General features: G+C 45.5%; 1 protein-coding gene across 1 annotated transcript in view; it reads left to right on the top strand.

Annotated features, from left to right (window-relative positions):
- Positions 1 to 715: 715 nt before the first annotated feature.
- The window catches only part of GSDME (gasdermin E), a 124,193-nt gene continuing 101,837 nt past the window's right edge, over positions 716 to 23,071 (top strand). Inside the window, exons 1-3 of the mRNA XM_044292690.1 lie at positions 716 to 795; positions 11,134 to 11,368; positions 18,320 to 18,512. Of these exons, the coding sequence (XP_044148625.1) occupies positions 11,152 to 11,368; positions 18,320 to 18,512 (410 nt within the window). The 5' untranslated portion in view covers positions 716 to 795; positions 11,134 to 11,151. The remainder of the gene's footprint in view (positions 796 to 11,133; positions 11,369 to 18,319; positions 18,513 to 23,071) is intronic.

Below are 23,071 nucleotides of genomic sequence, written 5' to 3'. Positions count from 1 at the left end.
ACGGAACGGAACCCTACGGAAGCACTACTGAGGGTTTCGTCCCATACTTCCATTCCGCAAAAAGATAGAACATGTCCTATCTTTTTGCGGAACGGCCGGATCGCGGACCTTTTCAAGTGATCCGTTGCGGCTGCCCCACGGACTGTGCTCGTGCATTGCGGCCCGTAGCACGACCACGGGGCGCACACGCCTGTGTGAAAGAGGCCTAACTCAGTTATAGGACTATTGGTATTGGTAAATTGATAATGACTGAAGCCTTCAGAACCGCCGCAGCTGGGGACCGGTTAGGTCAGTAGAAGTTCCTTTAGTTTTTTACAGCACGCGGAACCTCGGGACAATTTTTTCTCTTGCGCTTCAATATCTATTTAAATATTAGCACGCAGTTCATTGGATTATAATGAAGTTATGGCCTAATATACAGGTAGAAACCATACAGATAGTTTAGTAAGGAGCAATTTAGTACATTTATACAATAATTCCCAAGGTCAAATAGAGGGACACTTGTCTAGAACATAATCCGTTTCGCTCCGTCAGGTTGGGTTTCACCTTCGTGACTTCTGGTTGTTTACACGCGTTTCTGGCACGAAACATGACAACACTGAGAACGCCGCGGCCGTCCCGCCTAGATTGACAGGCCTTGTAACCAATGGCAGAGCAGCTCAGCGCACGCCTCAGCCAATCAGAAAGCCGTAGCTCAGGGGCGCTAAAGGGGAAGCGGCGCTGGGAGTGTGGGGAGAGCAGAGCGGTGACTACTGCTGCCTCACGACTCCCGGGCCGGCTCGGTGCAGGCGGCGGGTGAGTTGTATCACGGGCTCCTATGACTTCTTTCCCTGCAGCCACAATATCTTCAGCGGGAATTGCTGAGCTCGCCAGTCACCTGTGACTTAAAGGGGGTTTCCATTTTTGAAAAGACAAGATAGGGTTGATTGGGATTCCAGAGCAGAGGGGCACAGCGGCCGGAAGCACACTTGTTAACATTACATTTCTCCACAGAAAGTGATATTTTTTCATTTTAAATCTTAAGACATGTGACTGATTTGATGAGATGGGTTTGGCTGCACCAGGTTAAATGTTATGGACCTCAGCAATTTCATGGCATGGGTGTGAAATACTATGGTGGCTTATGGGGCTGTTCACATGGAGGTTTTTGAACAATGATTTGGTGCAGATTCTGCGCTAAGAAGCAGCAGCAGCGTGGAAACCGTGTCCTGTTACTTTATGGGTTTGTGGTCGTGACTGCACCGAGATAAGACGCATCCTTTCGTGGGGTGGTTAGCGCAGATAAAAACGTGGCTTTGTGAACGGCTATGTGCACTCCCATTGATAAATGGCAGGCGGTTTCTGCACCGCCGGCCGTGGGTTCTTGGCCAAATCGTGCTTCCCCAATAGTCCACCTGGATGGTCCCTACGAGCGTGTCTGGTCTGCCATGCGTCGTTATGACAGAATAGATGGCGCCCCCCAACAAAAAAGATAAACCAATAAAAAAGGGTCTATTCCCTAATGTTCACCAATTAACCCATTGGATGTGGCCAGCAGATCGTTGCACATACAGGCCAGATGTCCCTTTTTATCATTTCACTGTGAATCGCCTGAAAAAGCATTTTTAGTCCTTTGGATAACGGCTCCAAAGTGTCCAGTGGTTTTGGTTTGAAAGCCATCCTTCCCTGCGCGCTGTGTTCTTGCTCCCATCAGCAAAACTCAGGGACTTCCCATTACTAATGGTTTAATTGGTGAAAATGAAGTCGCACTCCCTTTGACCCCTTGGTGACCCGCCTGTTTTGGGCCATACTGACCAAGCTTTTTTTTTTTTTTTTTTTTTTTTTTTTTTGTCTTCCTTTTCTTTTTTTCATCGTCTCGTTCCAAGAGCCATAACTTTATTTAATTTTTCCATCTATATAGCTTTTATGAGGGCTTGTTTTTTGCGGGACAAGTTATAGTTTTTAATGGCGCCATTTTGGGGTACACATAACTTTCTGATTACTTTAACTTTTATGAACTTTCTGGAAGGGAGATGGGGGGGGGGGAAACAGCAATACTGCCACTGCGTTTTTACATTATAAATTTTACAGCGTTCATTTTTCGGTATAAATAACATAATATCTTTATTCTCTGGTCAGTACGATTACAGTGATACCAAACACATAGGGCCAGATTTATCATTAGCTCAGGTCAGAATAATGGAGTGAAAAAGTCCCAAACGCTAAAACTGCGCACAAATTTGCGACTTTTTCTGCTCTGCACTATGCTCGCCAGTTTTCTGAAAGTGGGCGTGATTTTTTATGTAAATGAATCTCTGGACAGATTTACTATTGGGACTATTTAAAAAGTCACAAAAAAGTCTCAATTTCACTCCAGTGAGGACCATGCTTATCTTATGAGACTTTTTAACAGAACATGCGACTTATTCATAAAAACGTGCAACTTTTTCGTAAAGATGTGCGACTTTTGTTAAGCTGCTTACTGACGGATAAACTGCTACCGTCAAACCAACTTGGCTAAATCTAACTTGGCTAAAACTGACTTTAGCCATATTATTTTTGCATTGCCGCTTCCCAAGACCCATAACTTTTTTTATGTTTATTTCTACGGAGTTGTGTGAGGGCTTGATTTTTGTGGGGCGATTTGTATTGTTCATTGTAGGGGTGCACCGAAATGAAAATTCTGGTCCGAAACCGAAAATTCAGGATACCCCTTGACCGAAACCGAAACTGCCTTTTTGCCCAAATACTTTTAAAATACTTTTTTTTTTTTTTTTTATGATTTTATTAATAATTCTGTTTCATGAATTTAATAAATCATATTACCCACCCACCCCATAACAGTGCCATCCACAGACCCCCACCCACCCCATAACAGTGCCATCCACAGACCCCCACCCACCCCATAACAGTGCCATCCACAGACCCCCACCCACCCCATAACAGTGCCATCCACAGACCCCCACCCACCCCATAACAGTGCCATCCACAGACCCCCACCCACCCCATAACAGTGCCATCCACAGACCCCCACCCACCCCATAACAGTGCCATCCACAGACCCCCACCCACCCCATAACAGTGCCATCCACAGACCCCCACCCACCCCATAACAGTGCCATCCACAGACCCCCACCCACCCCATAACAGTGCCATCCACAGACCCCCACCCACCCCATAACAGTGCCATCCACAGAACCCCCACCCACCCCATAACAGTGCCATCCACAGACCCCCACCCACCCCATAACAGTGCCATCCACAGAACCCCCCCCCCCCCCCCCATTGCCGCTCCAGTACAGACTAGTTATTATAAAATGTGTGCAATTAATAGAAAATAGCGGGGAGGGACTGGGAGGAGGAGCTGGGGGCCGGTGCGTTCACTGTGCTCCGGCCCCCAGCTCCAGTAGTTATAAAATGTGTACAATTAATAAGCATTCTATTCATGAGGCCCCCTCTGCAGTAGAACATTCAATACAGCCACATCCTACTCACAGGGCTGTTATCTTAATGCTGGCCGGCCGGGCAGAGGAGCGGCAGCGTCACAACTGACGTCATGTGCCCGGCCTACTTTCTGAATGAAGGAGGCGGCGCAGGCATGTGACGTCAGTCGTGACGCTGCCGCTCGTCTGCCCGGCCGGCCAGCATTAAGATAACAGCCCTGTGAGTAGGATGTGGCTGTATTGAATGTTCTACTGCAGAGGGGGCCTCATGAATAGAATGCTTATTAATTGTACACATTTTATAACTACTGGAGCTGGGGGCCGGAGCACCGTGAACGCACCGGCCCCCAGCTCCTCCTCCCAGTCCCTCCCCGCTATTTTCGGCCGATATGTACAAATATCTGCAGAAATGGATTAGGTGCATTTTTGGCCGATATTTTCGGTGGCCGAAATTTCGGTGCACCCCTAGTTCATTGGTATCATTTTGGAGTAAATGGCGCTTTTTGATTGCTTGTTATGTTTTTTTGGTGGCAAGCAAGAATAAATTAGCAATTCAGTGTTTTTATTTTATTTGATTTTTTTTATGGTGTCCACCGTAGGGGATAATTTATGTAGTCCAGGACGTTACGGATGTGGCAAAACCAAACATATGGAGGAGATTTTTTATTTTATTTTTTGGCATTTTATTTTTTTCATTGAAAAGCATATTTTCAATAAAAAAAAATTTATTTATGGAATTTTTTTAAAATCTATTTAATGTTTTTTTTTTACCACTTAATAGTCCCACAAGGGGACTATAACAGACAGTATTTTGAGAGAGGAAAGTGGCCTAAATCTTTCAGCCCCCCGGCAATTTTCCATTATTGTGTTTTAGGCTACTTTCACACTAGAGTTTTCTGCAGATCCGTCATGGATCTGCAAAATCGCTTCAGTTACCATAATACAACCTCCTGCATCCGTCATGAACGGATCCGGTTGTATTAGGCTGAGTTCACACGAGCGTGACAGATTTGGTCCGGATGCGTTCAGGGTGCGTTCAGTTAAACTCGCACCATTTTGCAAGCAAGTTCAGTCAGTTTTGGCTGCAATTGCGTTTAGTTGTTCAGTTTTTTCCACGCGGATGCAATGCGTTTTGATGCATTTTTCACACGCGTGATAAAAAACTGAATGTTTACAAACAACATCTCCTAGCAACCATCAGTGAAAAACGCATTGCATCCGCACTTGCTTGCAGATGCAATGCGTTATTAACGCAGCCCCATTCACTTCTATGGAGCCAGGGCTGCGTTAAAAACGCAGAATATAGAACATGCTGCGATTTTAAAGCATTGCAGAAGTGATGCATGAAAAACAATGCTCATGTGCACAGCCCCATTGAAATGAATGGGTCAGGATTCAGTGCAGGTGCAATGCGTTCACCTACTGCATTGCACCCGCGCGGAAATCTCGCCCGTGTGAACTCAGCCTAATGTCTTATAGAGCCATGACGGATCCGTCCCCATTGACTTACATTGTGTGTCAGGACGGATCCGTCTTGCCCTTCACCACATCGCGGACAGAAAAAACGCTTCTTGCAGCGTTATTCTGTCCGCGATGGGGACGCAAACAAACGGAACGGAATGCATTCTTTTTCGTTCAGTTCAGTTTTGTCTCCATTGACAATGAATGGGGCCAAAACTGAAGTGTTTTTATCCGCTATTGAGGTCCTATGCCGGTTCTCAATAGTGGAATTAAAAACACAGATGTGAAAGTAGCCTAACTCCCAGCCTTCCCGGAGCCATAAGGCCCCTTTCACACGAGCGAGTTTTCTTGCGCGGGTGCGATGCGTGACGTGAACGCATTGCACCCGCACTGAATCCGGACCCATTCATTTCAATGCGTCTGTGTACATGAGCGCACAGGTTTGCAGCAGTTTTGCATTGCGTGAAAAGCACATGGTCCGGGTGCTATGCGTTTTTCATTGATGGTTGCTAGGAGATGTTTGTAAACCTTCGGCTTTTTTTATATTTTTTTTTTTTCAAACACTGAACGCAATCACAGACAAAACTGACTGAACTTGCTTGCGAAATGGTGCGAATTTCACTGAACGCACCCTGAGCCAATCCGTATCGTATGTGTGAAAGAGGCCTAACTTTTTTTTATTTTTATTTCTCTATATGACTGAATAGCAGGCACTCACCATCTGTATTTCATACATATAGGTTAGGTTAAGCTAATGGCATTTATTTAAAAAAAAATAAGTATCAAATATCATTAAAAAAAAACACATAAAACGTAAATATAAAATATCAGACATGGTTTTGTATGCCATTGAGTGATGAGCAAATGAAAAATTGTCGAATGTGACACTTTGAGGTGTTCCCAATGGGTATTTTTCTCTATAAGTTCAGACGGTAATGATATTAAGAAATTTATTGCGATAATGATTATATATCGCGATAAATACCCATTTAAAAGAAAAAAACCACGAGGGGACGTTAGACTGTATGGGGGCAGCCACGAGGGGACGTTAGACTGTATGGGGGCAGCCACGAGGGGACGTTAGACTGTATGGGGGCAGCCACGAGGGGACGTTAGACTGTATGGGGGCAGCCACGAGGGGACGTTAGACTGTATGGGGGCAGCCACGAGGGGACGTTAGACTGTATGGGGGCAGCCACGAGGGGACGTTAGACTGTATGGGGGCAGCCACGAGGGGACGTTAGACTGTATGGGGGCAGCCACGAGGGGACGTTAGACTGTATGGGGGCAGCCACGAGGGGACGTTAGACTGTATGGGGGCAGCCACGAGGGGACGTTAGACTTGATGTGGGGATAATGGGGGCCACAAGGAGTCATTGGCTTGGGGCAGCGGCCAGGCAGCCACAACTTGGAGACATTAATTGTCACACTGTATGGCAGTGTTCGCCGGGGCAGCAGCCACAAAAGGAGACATTACAGTGGGGGCAGCAGCCACAAAAGGAGACATTACAGTGGGGGCAGCAGCCACCTGTGTGACCTGCCTGCCTCCACCATACATTAATGCCTTCTTGTTGGTCATGGGGGAGGGACTCGATGGCTCCTTCCCTGCCTGCTGGCTGCTATTTCAATGTGCAGTGCGGAGCATGCAGCTAGTTGCATTGCAGGCAGGCATGAAGGACTGACGACTGAGTAGGCCAAGGTCGGACAGAAGACATATAATTGGGGCAGAGACATAACACCTTTAATAGCTGCCCGTCCGGCAGCTGTGATAAAGTTCAACTTCTGACTGACTTTCCCGCCACTTGCTCGCTGCTACTGCGCTGCTCAGCACAGGCGTCATCTGATTCCGACGTTAGACGTCGGTGGGCGAGACTGCACCGTGGGAGCAAGCGCGGAGGAGCCTAGTCAGCCGCTGCGGGAGGCTATTGGTGTGTAATGATGTAGGGGCGGGCGGCCGCGGATGCAGTTTTTGAAGCGGTCAGCGCACATGACCACTTCATGTGACGTCACAAAATACCGCGGTAACTAGGAAACAGCGATATCGCCCTTTTTTAATTCCGCTGTATATCGTGAGGTATATCGACATAATGTTATTAGTTTGTAAGGTATTTGGTTGTCTCCACTCACAAGAGACTGGATTTTGCGTGCTACAGGGGTGTCCCACCTGTAGTACAGCTACTCACCCGACCCGAGAGATTCTCCTCTGTTATGTGATATGTTCTGCACTCGAGATCGGCGTCCCACGTGGTATAGCTTGCGGTCACGTGACTCGGCTCCAATCGCGTGACTGAGGCAGGAGACCGTTTTGTTTGTTTAAATCGCCTCGTCTTCTTTCAAAGTATGCTTTGGTCCTGCAGGTAAAGCTGGGTAGTTTAGATTCTTTCCATAGAAACAATGAACAGCATCTGAGGGGTTAAATGTCTGCCATTGGTGCAGTTTTTAAAGCCCAGACTTCCATGGGGGGGGGGGGGGGGGGGGGGGTTAAAGGTGTTTTTTGAGTGTCTGATATTTTTAGCTTATCCTCGGGATAGGTCATCCATATCAAATCTGGCACTCTGTAGAGCAGTGGTCCCCAACCTTTTTTGCACCAAGGACCAGTTTCATGTAAGACAATTTTTCCAGGGACCGGGTGGCGTGGGGGGGAGGTCTGGGGCGGGGCTTAGGGGGTGGGCGGGGTTTATGGGGGTGCTGGTCGGCGCTGACTGATCCACACGCACGACAAAACACAAGGTGCATATTAAGATATTAAGATGTTGCATGGGGTTAACGTGTGAGTATTTTTTAATTTTTACTTTTTGCAAAGTATCAATTGCCCATTATGTGAGGAGGTACTTGTTGGGGTCACTTGCTATTAATGTGAAGCAAATAGAAGTCTAAATTGATAAAGCCTTGTGCCTCATATTAATAGTAACACCAGCAAGTGCTTCCTGACATAATGGACATTGAGCAGCATGGGGTTAATGTGTAGGCTGGTGTTAGGTACTACAGTATGATAAGGTTACTGGCTATTAATGTGAGGCACATGGAGTCTAAATTGATGAAACCATGTGCCACATATTAATAGCAACCGCGTCAAGTACCCCGCTTGACATAATGGACAACATGGGGTTAATGGCATCAGGTACATGCTGTTAATATGAGGCACATTGTTTTATCAATTTGGACCTGCATGTGCCTCATATTAATGGTTAACCCAATGTTGCCCATTATTTGATGATGTGCTTGGGGGCCACATACTTTTAATCTGAGGTACATGGGGGTACTAATGTAATAGCACCATGTACCTCAGATTAATAATAGGTGACCCCATCTGTGGGACAGTGTGTGGTTACCTGCGCTTTCCAGATCACTAATGGCTGGGGACTGGTCTGAGAACACAAGACTCAGGAGGAGGAGGAGGGTGCCGCTGCTGCCGTTCGCCGAGCACACTAGCTGAGACGGTGCAGCGGTAAACCCTCCCCTGTCCCTCCTCCTACTTTAATATTAGAGACATATTCATTGGTGGCAGTGGTGCGGCGCCTCAGAGCCCGCTCATTGTATTGGGCTCTGCAGCGGCCGCGTCATGGGAGGGAGGGATTCCCTCTCTCCGTCCCTCCCTCCGTCTCCACTGATGTTGGCAACATGTACGCGTCGGCCGCACATGCGCCTGCGCTCCTCTCTCCTCTGCGGCCCGGCAACATATCTCCCAGGGCCCGGTCCTGGGCCGCGGCCCGGCGGTTGGGGACCGCTGCTGTAGAGGACCGCGGCCTCCATCACTTGTATGGGACAATGCTGCACCATGTGACTGATGATTGTGACGTCACTGCCGATCTGATAATGATCACCTATCGCCCCCTCCCTGTGCTGCTGCTGCCACCAATGACAAGGGAGAGGGGAGGAGGAGGGGAAGGGCTGTGGCCACTGCGCCACCAATGAAGAAAGCTAACGTTTCATACAAATACAGGTGGCGGGTGCAGCGGCAGAATCACATACCCGGCACCCCTCCTCTGAGGTGCGATCCGTGGCAGTTAACCCCTGCCGCACCAGTATTAAAAACAATGGTGGCGCATTGTGCCCCCCCCCCCCCCCCCCCCGTTTTAAATGTATAGAAAGGACCAGCACTCGCTCTAATTGTAATTTCAAGTAAATTTAATGGTCACATACATGTAAGTGACGCGTTTCGGGTGCTGAGAGCCTTTGTCAAACATGTTTGACAAAGGCTCTCAGCAGCCGAAACGCGTCACTTACCACATGTATGTGACCATTAAATTTACTTGAAATTACAACTAGAGCGAGTGCTGGTCCTTTCTATACAATTATCTGTGGATCTTCTCCGGGACACGCGCACCGCATCGCTGATAGCAGAAGTGCCGCTTGTATCTTCTTCTGGACCCCCAGTTTTAAAGTCATTGGTGGCAGTGGTAGCTTACGATTGGAGCCCCAGCAGTGTAATTGCGGGCTCCGATTGGTTACCATGGCAGCCAGGACGCTACTGAAGCCCTGGCTGTCATGGTAAGCTCCCGGCTGCTGTGTGCACAAAGCCCAGGGCAGCAGAGGGAGTGTGAAATCCTATTCACCCCGATAGAGCTCTGTTAGGGTGAATAGGACAAGGGATTAAAAGATCCCCAAAAAAGTAAAAAAAATAAAGGAAATAAACAAAATATTAAAGAGGACCTTTCACTACAATAAAAAATCTAAACTAGGTATACAGACAAGGAGATCCCAGGGATCTCCCTGCACTTACTATTATCCCTGGGCACCGCTCCGGTATCTTCATATGTTTGGCTCAACTGGGTGGAGCCTGCCGCTGTCTCCTTCTACCATGCTGTAGCACTGGCCAATCGCAGCGCTCAGCTCATAGCCTGAGAGTTGTTTTTTTTTTTCTCCCAGGCTATGAGCTGAACGTTCTACTGGGAGAACGGAGCGGCGCCCAGGCATAACAGTAAGTGCAGGGAGATCCCTGGGCGCCGCGCTCCATGTCTGTATGCTTAGTTTAGATTTTTTTTATTGTAGTGAAAGGTCCTCTAAGTATAAATCGCCCAATTTTACATATAAAATATAAATAAACATATTACATATCGCCACGTCCAAAAAGTCCAAATTATTAAAATATAAAAAAAATCTTGTTAACAGAAAAAAATAAAAATCTAAACCGCACGATTCTCCATTTATTTTATTTTTTTGTCACCTTGTTCCCCCCCCAAAATAGGATATATCGCAATTCTTTTTTTCCGGTATCAAAATGTTGGTATCGTTACAGCCCTATCATGTAGATATACTGGGCAGTGCAAACAGTGAAGGGGCCACACCAGCACCACAGCCCCGTGAAACAGTTGACTGGTGGGGGGTGCCAAAAGCTAGACCCTCTTGGTCTGATATTAAGACCCTTCAGTTATTCCATCAATGTTGAAATCCTTGCAAACCTCTTTAGGCTGGGTTCACACCTGAGCGTTTTACAGTGCGTTCCTATGTGCTGTAAACCGCTCAACAGGCAAAAAACAATGTTTCCCTATGGGCATGGTTCTCACCTGAGCGTTTTACAGCGCGTAGAACACTCTGTAAAACGCCCTACGCCCCAAGAAGTACAGGAGCTTCTTTGGGGCGTATTGTCGCGCGTTCATGGCAGTTTTTCATTGTATGCCTCTGCGGTCAATCACACAAACGTGCGTACTACGCGCGTTTCCAAAATACAAAAACGCCCCAAAATACGCCTTAAAAACGTCTGTAAAAGGCGCTTATCGAATACGCTCAGGTGTGAACCCAGCCTTAAGCTCATTACTGTACTACAGATCCATCAGGAATAGAGCAGTGACACACAACGCCTATAGAACTCGACTGGTTCATAATGGACCTCCGTGCAAAATTCTTCCCTAGAAATACTGATAAATCTAATGGATATTACAATGGAGCAGATTTACTAATACTGTCCAGTTATAAGTGAACGAGGGGCCAATGTATCTCACCCTGCAAACTTTCTATGATGAGGACAGAAGCTTCTTCAGAGTCCTGTATAGTACACAGTGTGCCAGAAAAATAACATGGAGCAGATAGAGGGCGGCACAGGACATGTAGTACCGCACTGTACTGTAAAGAGGAGATACTAGGCACAAAATACAGATATTACCCTAGAAATGGCCATGTTAAGTGGTTGGATCAGTCTGAGGTATTGTGTTGAGTCTAGTTTCAATGTACTATCACCAAAGAACCCACTGTAAGCTGAACATACTGTATCCTGAGGGATCACTGTGTATACTGTCTGTTTGTGTTTTAGGTCACTGCATTATCTAAGATGTTTGCCAAAGCTGCTAAGATTTTCCTGAGAGACATTGATGCTGGCGGTGAATTGATACCTGTCTCCAGTTTAAATGACTCAGATAAGGCCCAGCTCCTTGCCATGGTGGTAAAGAAGAAGCAATTCTGGTTCTGGCACAAGCCCAAGTACGAGTTTTCATCATGCGCATGTCTGCTGGGCGATGTGCTGACTGAAGAAGAACCTGTAAAACCAGGTATGGGTCATCCAAATCCCTTTACAACATCAGGAGACTTGACATGCTATGTGGACTTTGTCACTATCAGATGAAGTTACTATACGACACAGTTGGAGAACCTTTGTGCTGTCATTACGATAATCATGTGCAAGTGACATCCTTCAGGTCAATCTGATTACATGTATGAAATAGGACACTGCAGGTTATCTGCAGCCTGATAAGAACGTAGATGTTAGTGAAGCTCTAAAACTCCCTTTACACGGGACGACAGAGCAGCAGATTATCAATAAGGAAGCGTTCCTTCCCAATCTGCTGATCACTGGTGGTACATGCAGAGATCTCCTCCAGGTTATATTTTGTGCATGCTTCCAAGAACTACACTTGGGTAGCTCTTTGGGGTCCGTAATCTGAAGGTGGGTTTACACTGTCCATGACTCGGGACGTTTGCGTTCGTATAAACACTTGTTCCAGATTATCAACCCGTGTAAAGGTGCCGCAGATAATCCGTTGAATTGGCAAAATGTTCATTCATCGGGTGTAGGGCGGCAGTAAACGATTATTTTAGTATTTTATCGATTTACTTTTACGATTAATCAAGTACTCTAATAAGAAAAACCTTCTTAAAATAATGGATTGCTTTATAAAAACAAAATATATATATCTCAAAATGTTTTTCATCAGAACACAGATCATCAGATCAAACTACACCCCCCAAATCAGACTATCACATCTCAGCCACAGATAAGACCTCCCCCAAGTTAGTCAGCCTTGCCCTCAAATCGGTCCTCCCATGCCGCAAGCCCGCAATCGGACCACCATGCCAATGCCACCATCATCAGACCCCCAGGCTGCCACCATCAGCCTTTCCCTTGCTGCAATCAGCCAGACCCCATGCCAGCCATTGCCATGTCCCCCACTCCCCCAGTGCATCCATGCCATCCATTGCCATGTGATGTCCCCCACTCCCCCAGTGCTATCTGCCCCTTCATGTCATGTTGCCATCCATTGTGTCCCCCTCCCCCAGTGCCTCCATGCCATCATCTGCCACTCCCCAGTGCTATCATATCAGCCCCTCCATGCCATGTTTCCCAGACTCCCACCCAGCGCCATCAGCCCTTCTATGCCATCCATGTCCCGTGCCATCTGCCCCTCCATGCCATGTTGCCATTCATTGTGTCCCCCTCTCCAAATGCCTCCATCCCATCAACTATGTCCCCCAGTGCGATCAGATCAGCCCCTCCATACCATGTCCCCCCACTACTCCAGTGCCATCTGCCCCTCCATGCCATGTTGCCATCCATTGTGTCCCCTTCCCCCATTGCCTCCATGCCATCCATTGCCATGTCCCTATCCACCAGTGCCTACATGCCATCCACCATGTCCCCCACTCCCTTAGTTTCATCAGATCAGCCCCTCCATGCCATGTGTCCCAGACTCCTACCAAGCGCCATGAGCCTTTCTATGCCATCTATGTCACGTGCCGTTCCCCACTCCCCCAGCGCCATGAGACCCTCCATGCCATTGCCATGATCATCCATGTCCCCAGCGCCATCAACCCCTTCAAATCACAGGTGCCCCCGCCCACCACCTCTTAACTTTATACTTGCCTTTCCTGGCACTGCAGTGAGCGGACATGGAGTCCGCTGAACACTGACAGCACGTAAGGCCCTGGACCTGGCAGCGCTGTGCGGACGGGAGGCCACAGAGCAGTGAGTGAGAGGCTTTTCTTCACTCGCGCTCCGTGGTCACGTGATTTAAACAAATTGGATTTATTTGCCTCGATTACATCGATGAATCATTTCAGCCCTAATCGGGTGTCATGAACAGGGATCTGCTGCCCAGAAACAATGATTCTGTATGGGGACAAGCAAAGGCAGTAGCTATCGCTCATCCCTATAGAGTGGGGGTGATGGCTGCATGTAAATGCATCTCTTCACCTCCACTAATCAGGAAGGAACGCTTCCTTCATGACAATTGCGTGCTCGATCGCTGCATGCTCCCATTGCCGTATAAATGCAGTGATGAGATTGTAATAAAAAACGAACATGTAAGATGTTAATGCCAGCGACACAAAACTATTCTTTTTGTTAGATTTCAAATCGGAACTGACTTTTTATGGATACTAAAGAAAACTTGTACTAAAAATGAAACTGCAGGACAACTGGCTCTATGTTCTGGGGAGAACGGCCTCAGAGAGAAGTCCAAAAAGATCCAAAGGTAAGTATACAATGCTTGCAGTCCTACCTGGGTAGAGCTGCGTATACAACATGTTTTGGAGGCAGATCGTCCTCCTTGGTGAGATCCCTGATGAAGAAGCATCCTTTGCCCTGGAACGTGTTGAAATTAGATTTGTTCTGCTCCACTACTGGTAGCTGCAGTGACTTCACTGTTTTGCTGATAAGAGCAAGACTTCAGGTTCGGATACTCTTTAAAAAGAGACTCTTAACTGAACAACAGCTACATTTCAAAGCAAGGTTTATCGACCAATTATATCGGAGTTACTGATTTTATCGGCCGATATTCATGATTTTCAAAGTTATCGGCATCTAACCTTGCCGATAATGCGTCCAGCATTATCACAGAACACCAATGATAATTAACGTCTAATACAAATACAGGAGGCGGTGCCATCCTATATGACAGGAAGCTGCGATCAGCGGCAGTTAACCCCCCTCAGGTGCCGCAGTTGAGGGGTTAACTGCTGCCGCTGATTGCAGCTCCCTGTAAGAGGCAGGGTGCCGGCTATGTGATTCTGCACCGACACACCAGCCTCCTGTATTAAATGTTAATCATCATTGATGGCGCAGTGCGCTCTCCCCAGTATCAAAAACATTAGTGGCGCAGTGCGCCCCCCCACCCCCCAGTATTAAAAAAATTGGTGGCGCAGTGCGCCCCTCCACCCCCCCCAGTATATAATTGGTGGCAGTGGCCACAGGGTCCCCTCTTCATTGGTGGCAGTGGCAGCTTCTGATTGGAGCCCCAGCAGTGTAATCGCGGGGCTCCGATTGGTTACCATGGCAGCCAGGACGCTACTGAAGCCCTGGCTGCCATGGTAAGCTCCCTGCTGCTGTGTACTATGCACAGGGCAGCAGGGAGACTGTGAAGTCCTATTCACCCTAATAGAGCTCTATAAAGGTGAATAGGACACAGGATTAAAAGATCCCGGGTTCTTGCCCCTAAGGGGGAAAATAGTTATTAAATAAAAAGTAAAAAAAAAAACCACCAAAATATTAAGTATAAATCACCTCCTTTCCCAATTTTACATATAAAATATATAAACCATAAATAAATAAACATATCACATTGCCACGTCCAAAAAGTCCAAACTTAAAATATAAAAAAAATCTAATTGGTGAACGCTGTAACCCAATTTTATTTTTTTTTTCTCAAAAATGAAAATGCACAGAATATCGGTATAAGCTATCGGCCTGAAAGTTCACAGGTTATCGGTATCGGCTCTAACAAATCAATAATGGTCGATCCCTAGTTTATAATATGATTTTATCAAATATAATAAGTAGTATATACATATAGTGATTTAATGTCCTTCTTTTGCACTTATCTATATACAAAGGATAAAGAACATAATACACAATTGCATCAACACTTCATCGGGAGTCCTGACTATATCAAGGATGAAGCTACGTACATCACTGATTGAGTTAAAAGGCTTCTGTCTCCCCACTAAACTTTTTGTTTTGTTTACTTATAATCCCTATACTGCGATTTATGCCTACATAATCTAATTACCGGTAATCATTTTGGTTCAGTAGATTGTGTTAAAAACGTGCTTTTAAAATATTCAAATTGCCTTGCTACCAGCAAGTAGGACGGCTACTTGCTGGTAGCAGCCGCATCCTCCGATCCTAAAGATGCCCCCTGCTCATGTTGATTGAAAGGGCCAGGGAACGGGATCGTCCTCTGCTGGCCCTGTTTGCATTCAAAATCTCGCGCCTGCGCCGTACCTGTCTTCAATCGGCGCAGGCGCATTGAGAGGCGGACCTTGCTCGGCAGCTCCATCCTCAATGCGCCTGCGCCGGTGTAGATGTGACGTCATCGGCGCAGGCGCATTGAGGATGGAGCGGCCGCCTCTCAGTGCGCCTGCGCCGAATGAATACCGTTACGGCGCAGGCGCGAGATCTTGATAGCAGACAGGGCCAGCAGAGGACGATCCCGTTCACTGGCCCTGTCAATCAACATGCGGAGGGGGCGTCTTTAGGATCGGAGGATGCGGCTGCTACCAGCAAGTAGCTGCCCTACTTGCTGGTAGACAGGTAATTTGCATATTTTAAAAGCATGTTTTTAACACAATCTACTGAACCAAAATGATTAATTAGATTATGTAGGCATAAATCGCAGTATAGGGATTATAAGTAAACAGTTTAGTGGGGTGACAGAAGCCCTTTAACATCCTCTACAGCGCCATCAGCTGGGAAGCCCTTTCAGCAAAAGCAGTCTGTCTCGATCGGGAAAACACCGATTAGGTCCCTACACGAGATGTCCCCCCGTAGGTTGAGCTTCTGACTTCTTTCCTTAAGGGTTACAGCTTTATACCGATTAAACTAAATCTCCATTCTCTAGTGTAACGTAGCCAGTGCATGTGCTCCATAATTGTCCCTGTGTATGTGCTGTTCATCTGTTTTCACCTCAGACCTTAGAGCGTCCAGTTCCTAGGTCCGTAACGAGTGAAAATCCCAAAACAACCTTGAGAAAATACGTAGACAAAGCCTTACTCCGTTGTACTTGTAGTCACAGGTCTTAAAATAAAATTTAAATGAACCGATACAAAATGGAATTCAAATGATCAGAAACTACATCTTCACACTTTACGCAAAGGAACCTGTTATTAAAAGCACCATCTGGAATACAGAAAACAGCAGGAGGTATATGTGCTAGCCTTATTTTTGGTCTTGACAATACACCATAGCGGCCCGCAACATTGAAATGTATGGCGCGAGCGGCACTACCCAGGGTGGACTGTCAGTTTCATTTTTAGCGCAAGTACTTGTGTTTTCTTCTGTATGCATTTACGTTGATTATCAGTACCTAGGTGAGAGGTAGGTCTGCAGAACAGCTGCACATCATTATTTCTAGGTTTCAGCAGCTGTATATATGGTTATTAGTGGTACGTAACATATATATATTTTTTATTGGTTTTAAAGTTTCAATGTCTAACAAAAAAACAACAGGCCCATAAACATTAGTTATATTGATCCATATATAGTTATTTTAGCCATCTACCACAACTTGAAGAGCCTTATAACCTCAGAGTGTAGACTTACACCTATATTACACAGGCCGATTGAGCAAGCGATTCTTGGGAGGGAAGTGCTCCCTCCCGGTAATCGCTTGCTAGCAGTGATCTCCTCCGCATGTAATAGCAGTGATCGCTATGCCATCGTTCGTCCCCATGCTGTCTAGTGGTTTGGTGGCGGCAGATCGTAATTAGACAGCATGATCTGCCGCCAGCAAGCGCTGATTTTTAAGAGTGCTTAAAACTCACAATTGCTCATTCATTGGGCAATCAGCGGCAGTATAACACTGCCAGATGATCGTGAACGTGTGTTCATATAAACGCCTGTTAACGATGATCTTCCGAAAAATCGACAGGTGTAATACAACCTTTAGGTTAATAAAAAAAAAATTACAATTATATATATATATATATATATATATATATATATATATATATATATATATATAATTTTTTTTTTTAAGTATCGAATAGCGTTCAGTAGTTCACTACACCATCCATGTTTTAAAGGGGTTGTCCGGGTTCAGAGCTGAACCCGGACATACCGTTATTTTCACCCCGGCAGCCCCAGTGCCCTGCGCTAGATCGCGCAGGGCACAGGCTCTTGTGTTTTCAATAACACACTGCCGGGCGGTAACTTCCACCCAGCAGTGTGTTCGGTGACGTCACCGGCTCTGAGGGGCGGGCTTTAGCTCTGCCCTAGCCGTTTTACTGGCTAGGGCAGCGCTAAATCCCGCCCATCAGTGCCGGTGACGTCACCGGGGTTCCTGTCAGCCCCATGGAGAGCCCGGTACGTCACCGGAACTCTGAAAAATGCCTTTGCCCTGCGCGATTTAGCGCAGGGCAAAGGAGAGCATCGGAGCATGAACTGCTCCGATGCTCATGTCAGGGGGGCTGCTGGGGTGAAAATGGAGGGCTGTCCAGGTTCAGAGCTGAACCTGGACAACCCCTTTAATGTGGATTCAAATGATTTGAGAATAAATAAGCTTGCACAGGCTAAGTGAATAAATATAAAACAGACAAATCACATACAGAATCGTAGAAGTAATTAACAATTACTGGCCTGCGGGGCAATGAGCCGAGCACCTGTTGCCATGTCGTAGCACATGACTGACACCCCATGGTGATACGAGAGAGAGATGGTGACCTGCAACATCCTATTTGTCTTTGTGCACAAAGGTTTATACCTTTCATCCCCTCCTAAGGATGTCCATTGTGCAGAACTCATGTCTCTGAGATAATCACCCAGGAATGCAACCTTCTCTGCACAATGGGGGTCTTTGTTTATGCTATCTAACTATCTCTAACTCGCTACATTACAAAGAATATCATTACAAGGAATATAGAAGGTGATATAATAATTAAAGGAGAAAGAACCAATTAAGCATGTAAAATGCCCTTACAACACAGGACGTATACAGCAATAAAAATACTCCCTATATATACCTCTGACAGAAGGCGACATATAGCATAATTTGGAACCTGTACCAGATTAAATGTCATATAGTAATTATTTTCTTCAGGCCACCTCGAAAAGACAGCCACCCCCCCCCCCCCTCCCCAAGTCATAAGCAGAACATCACATATTGTATACTAAACAGTTTATGGATTAGACTGCACCCTCCACGAGTAAGCCATGTAGGCAGTAGTGAGCTTTCTTTTTTCGCCTGTATCCTTTCACACCTAACTTACTTTCTTCCTGTTTTCTCTTTTAGTCGTGGTGGAATCGGAGTTTGTGAAATATGAAGAAAAATGTGATGATGTAATACAGGGTACTGTTGATGCTGATTTTGTCGCCGTTCAAGGAAATATTGGTGGGACTGAAAAAATAGAAAGTCAGTCTTCTTTTGGAACCCTAAGAAAACAAGAGGTTGACATGCAACATCTTATGAAAGATGTACAAGACAGGTAATCAGATGAACTATACTTGGTGGTGACACTACTTTATTTTTACAGTTATCTTAAGCAATTATTTAGTTGTACTTTTTATACTTTGTTTTCATATAATAGTTTACACTTTATACCAATATGACAATGAGTAATGTTATAGTAATGCCATATACCTCCCTCTTCGATAGCTGTTGTCTGATCGCTCATTCAATGACATCAGTTTTTCCAGCCCCTCGCATAGACATGCAAACATAGCGTACAGGTGTACAGCTTGGCTCTTGAGTGGCAGATTTTAAGTAAGGAAGGCCTTTCTAAGCAAGTAATTTCTATCCTGTTAGCTTGCAGGAAGCAGCTGACTTCTGAAATGTAATTTAGTATTTGGAGAGCCTTTTATAAATATGCTGGTAAACCTATTGACATTATTTGTTGCACTGAGATTCAGTCAGTGCTTGAATTCTAATTCCTTTTAGGAAGGTTTGAACAAGAAATTAAATGGTTATTAACCTTTCGCAAAACTGTGCATAAATCAATAGTACAGGCACCCTAAGGATTCTTGTAATATATTGTATCAGAGAGAAATGTCTAGTTCTCCTGTTATCTCTGTTGTCTCTTTCCCTCCCCCCCATTCCCCCCCCACACACATGCAATTAGACACGGCAAGAGAGACTGCATAGCAAGTTTCGATCTCCTCCCTTTTTTTTTTTTCTGTTCCCACTGCTAAATTCACATCCATGCAGGTCCGTACGCCCCGTAATGAACTCTATGATCTTGTGGCTGCTTCTGAGTGAGTGTGAGAAAGTTATGAAGCAGATTCTCCTCTACTTTGTGTGCAGTGGATGGGAGTGTTTTCCACCCACCAGATCTTGGAGAACTGTAAACTAGAGACAGAGCCTGCAGAGGGAAAACTGCTAAAAGAAAATGCCAAATACAAATGATCGAATTGCCATTTATCATTTATACACTGTGCTATTGATTATTGCAAAGTTTCTTGAAAAGTTAGGACCTGTCGCCACAAAAAGCAGTACAATCTGAAAGCACCATGTTACAGAGTAGGAGTGAAGCAGATTGATGTAAGTTTTTGTGGAATAAGATTTAGTAAAACCTGTAATTTATACAATTATATCTCTGCTTTTTCTACCTCCTATGAACAGCTATCAGTACAGAAGGGAGGAGTCATCAGCATTCAGATAAGAAATAGCTTTCAGTCACTGGTAACATCTCCTCCCTGTACCGATAGCTGTTCACAGGAAGTGAAAAAAGCAAACATATAAATGTATACGTTATAGTTTTTACTGAATCTTTTCCCACAAAACTATCTATCAATCTGCTCAGCTCCTCCTGCTCTATAACATGGTGCTTTCAGATTGCATTGCATTTCATGGTGATGGGTCCTCTTTATGGTTCAATCTTTGTTTTATTAAGGCAATAAAAGTATAAGATACAACAAAGCATATCAAGTACAAGGACATATGTAAGGTCCAATTATCGGCTACAGATGGGTCTTTAAAGTACTAAAGTACACAGTAACCATATCAAATATGACACTACAGAAAATAGACTGTTGGAACCAGTCAAGGGGGTATAGATAGGGCACATACCCTCCATTAATTGGCCAAACAATTACACTGACAGGGGGGATAGAACAATACAATACAGAGACAAGTAAAGACACAACATGTACATGAGGTAAGGGAAGGGGAGAATTAAGGGATGGACTTAATATATCATAGTCAGCACATTAAGAGCAACTAGCAGGAATGGTGCCAGTGGACAACCAACCTGAGAAAGAGGTAGAGATGCGGAATTGGTTCCATGGGTCCCAGGTTCCCTAGAATGCCGAAGTAGCGTCCCGCTCAGAGGCACCCAATTCCTCCATATGAACTAGAGCATCCTTAGAATTGGACCAGGTTACTCTTAAAAGACTCTCTGTTGATCGCCATTGACGGGGAATTATCTGCCTCATGGCTAAAATAACCGTAAGGCTCCCTTCTTAACCTGAGAGATCCGACCTGGGAATATGTATAGGAGAGCTAGAGAAGGATCTGGAGTAATAGCGGTTTTGTATAAGTGGTTGTATAAAGCAAAAACATCCCGCCACAGGGGAGCCACTCCCGGGCAATCCCACCAGATATGCGTCATTGTACCCGTTGCTGCAAGACACCTCCAGCAGACATCTGTTACCGAGGGGTAGAACTGATGTAATCGAACTGGGATCCTATACCATCTGGTGAGGATTTTATAGTTGAGCTCCTGTAAATTACAGGACACAGACTATTTGTGTGTAAAGATAAGAGATCGAGACCATTGGTCTACCGAGAAGGTGGAGCCCAGTTCTGATTCTCAGTCTGACATAAATTTAGGTTTAGTTCTGTGAGAACCTATGGAAGAGCCCTCTGCCTCCCCAGAATTCAACATGGCATAAATAAGAGATATTGCGTGTCCGGGTGCAGAGCTAGCCGTACACAGCTTTTCAAACTCCGTTAAGGGTGGGCAGAACTGCAATCCAGGCATCAGGGAGTTTAACGTAGCTTCGTAACTGAAAATAAATGAGCCAGCGCCCAGGTGTCTATAGTATAATATGAGAGATGTCTTCTAAGGGGAGCAGACAAGACTGAGTGCAAATGTCTTTCAATCGAATAGTGGGGCCACCTCGGGACTGTAGTATCGAAAGTTGGTTAAGGCCGATAGGTAAGCTTGGGTTACCTGTAAGAACTGTAAGGGGACCAGGAGCGTGTATAAGATTAGCTAAGGAGTAAAGGAGCATCGGGGAATGCGAGTCAGGCAGTGAATCCAAGGAAGTAGGAGAGAGCTAAAATATACCAGTAGCTAGGTGGGGAGCCAGTTCATGTTCAATATCAACCCATAATTTAGAGGAGCGGTTGTGATGTATATCTAGAACACAGTTCATAATTGCCGCTCTGTAATATGTGAGGAAATTTGGCAATCCCGTACCTCCTGAAGATTTAGAGCGAGACAATAGACTATAGCCAAGTCTAGCCCTGGACGTCCTCCAGACAAAAAAACAATATCATTCTCTTAAGTCTATTGAAATAAGTGATGTGGATGGGTCCTCTTTAAAGGGGTATTCCCATCTCGGACATTGGTGGCATATCGCTCTAGGGTATGCCACCAACCACCAATATCAGATAGGTGCCAGTCCCAAAATGAAGGAGAGCACACTGCACAAGCATAGCCTCCCTCCATTCACAGCTATGAAAGTTACATAAAATGCCGCTAGGCTTTGCATGCGCAGTGCACTCTAAATTCACCTCTATAGGACTTCCGAAGATAGCTGAATGCACTCGCACAGCTATTTTCAGAACTCTAATGCAATGTGCTCGTCTTCATTTTGGGGTTCCCATTCTGAATATAGGTCTGGGTCTCACCTCTGGAACCCATTCCTAGCTAGTACTGAGTGCTCCTTTTGGTTTGTAATCCAATGCTAATCTGTACACCTCCCTGTGATCTTAATATAGTGTCTGTTTTTATGGCGGCAACATTTGTGCCTCTTCAGGAGTTACCAGTAAGATCCTATTGTTCAAACTGCTTTCCTTCGAGCCATTACATCAGCTAGGAAGGTAGGGTTAGATAGGTGCATAATCCGTTGTGGGCTCTCACAAGCGGTCCAAAACAAATCAGTTTTGCCCTAATGCATTCTGAATGGAAAAGGATCCGCTCAGAATGCATCAGTTTGCCTCCGATCAGTAACCATTCCGCTCTGGAGGCGGACACCCAAACGCTGCCTGCAATGTTTTGCTGTCTGTTTGTGGATCTGTGTGTGTGTGTAAATGTACCTTTAGTAATCAGAGAATAAAAGGGCCTTTGGTAAGAGAGGTGACTAAGAACCCAATGGTCACTCTGGCTGAGCTTCCAAAATCATATGTGCAGATGGGAGAAGTAAAAAAGCAATTAAAGGACTCTCAGAAGATTCTTTGGTCTGATAAAACAAGGATTGAATTTTTTGGCCTCAATTCTTAGCGTCATGATTGGGAGAAACCAAGGAGTGCCCAACACCATACCTACATTGAAGCATAGTGGTGGCAGCATCATGCGGTGGGGGTGTTTTTTAGCGGCTGGGACAGTCAGACTGGTGAGGGTTGAGAGAAAACTGAATGGAGCAAAGTACAGAGATATTCTTGATGCAGTGTGCTATTGACCTCAGACTGGGCCAAAGGTTTACCTTCCAACAAGACAATGATTCTAAGCACACAGCCAAGACAACAAAGGAGGGGCTTGGGGAAAGCTCTGTGAATGTCCTTGAGTGGCCTAGACTTGAACCCAATCAAACAAATTAGGAAAGAACTGAAAATGGCTGTCCACCAACAGTGTCCCCACCCTAACTAAAAGAGCTTGAGAAGAACGGCAGAATATCCCCAAATTCAGGTGTGCAAACCCTGTGGCATCATATCCAAGAAGACTGGAGGCTGTAATCACTGCCAAAGATGCTTCAACTAAGTACTTAGTAAAGGGTCTAAATACTGTATTTATTTTATTTCCTTTTTCAATAACTTAGCAAAGCTTTTGAACATTCTGGGGGTCACTTATCATTTTAAGGTTGTTTTTGTGTCTGTTTTAAG

The sequence above is a fragment of the Bufo gargarizans genome, chromosome 5 (assembly GCF_014858855.1).
Source record: "Bufo gargarizans isolate SCDJY-AF-19 chromosome 5, ASM1485885v1, whole genome shotgun sequence".
Classification (NCBI taxonomy): Eukaryota; Metazoa; Chordata; class Amphibia; order Anura; family Bufonidae; genus Bufo; species Bufo gargarizans.
Note: the sequence above shows the minus strand (reverse complement) of the source record. Positions and strands in the feature narration are given on the sequence as shown.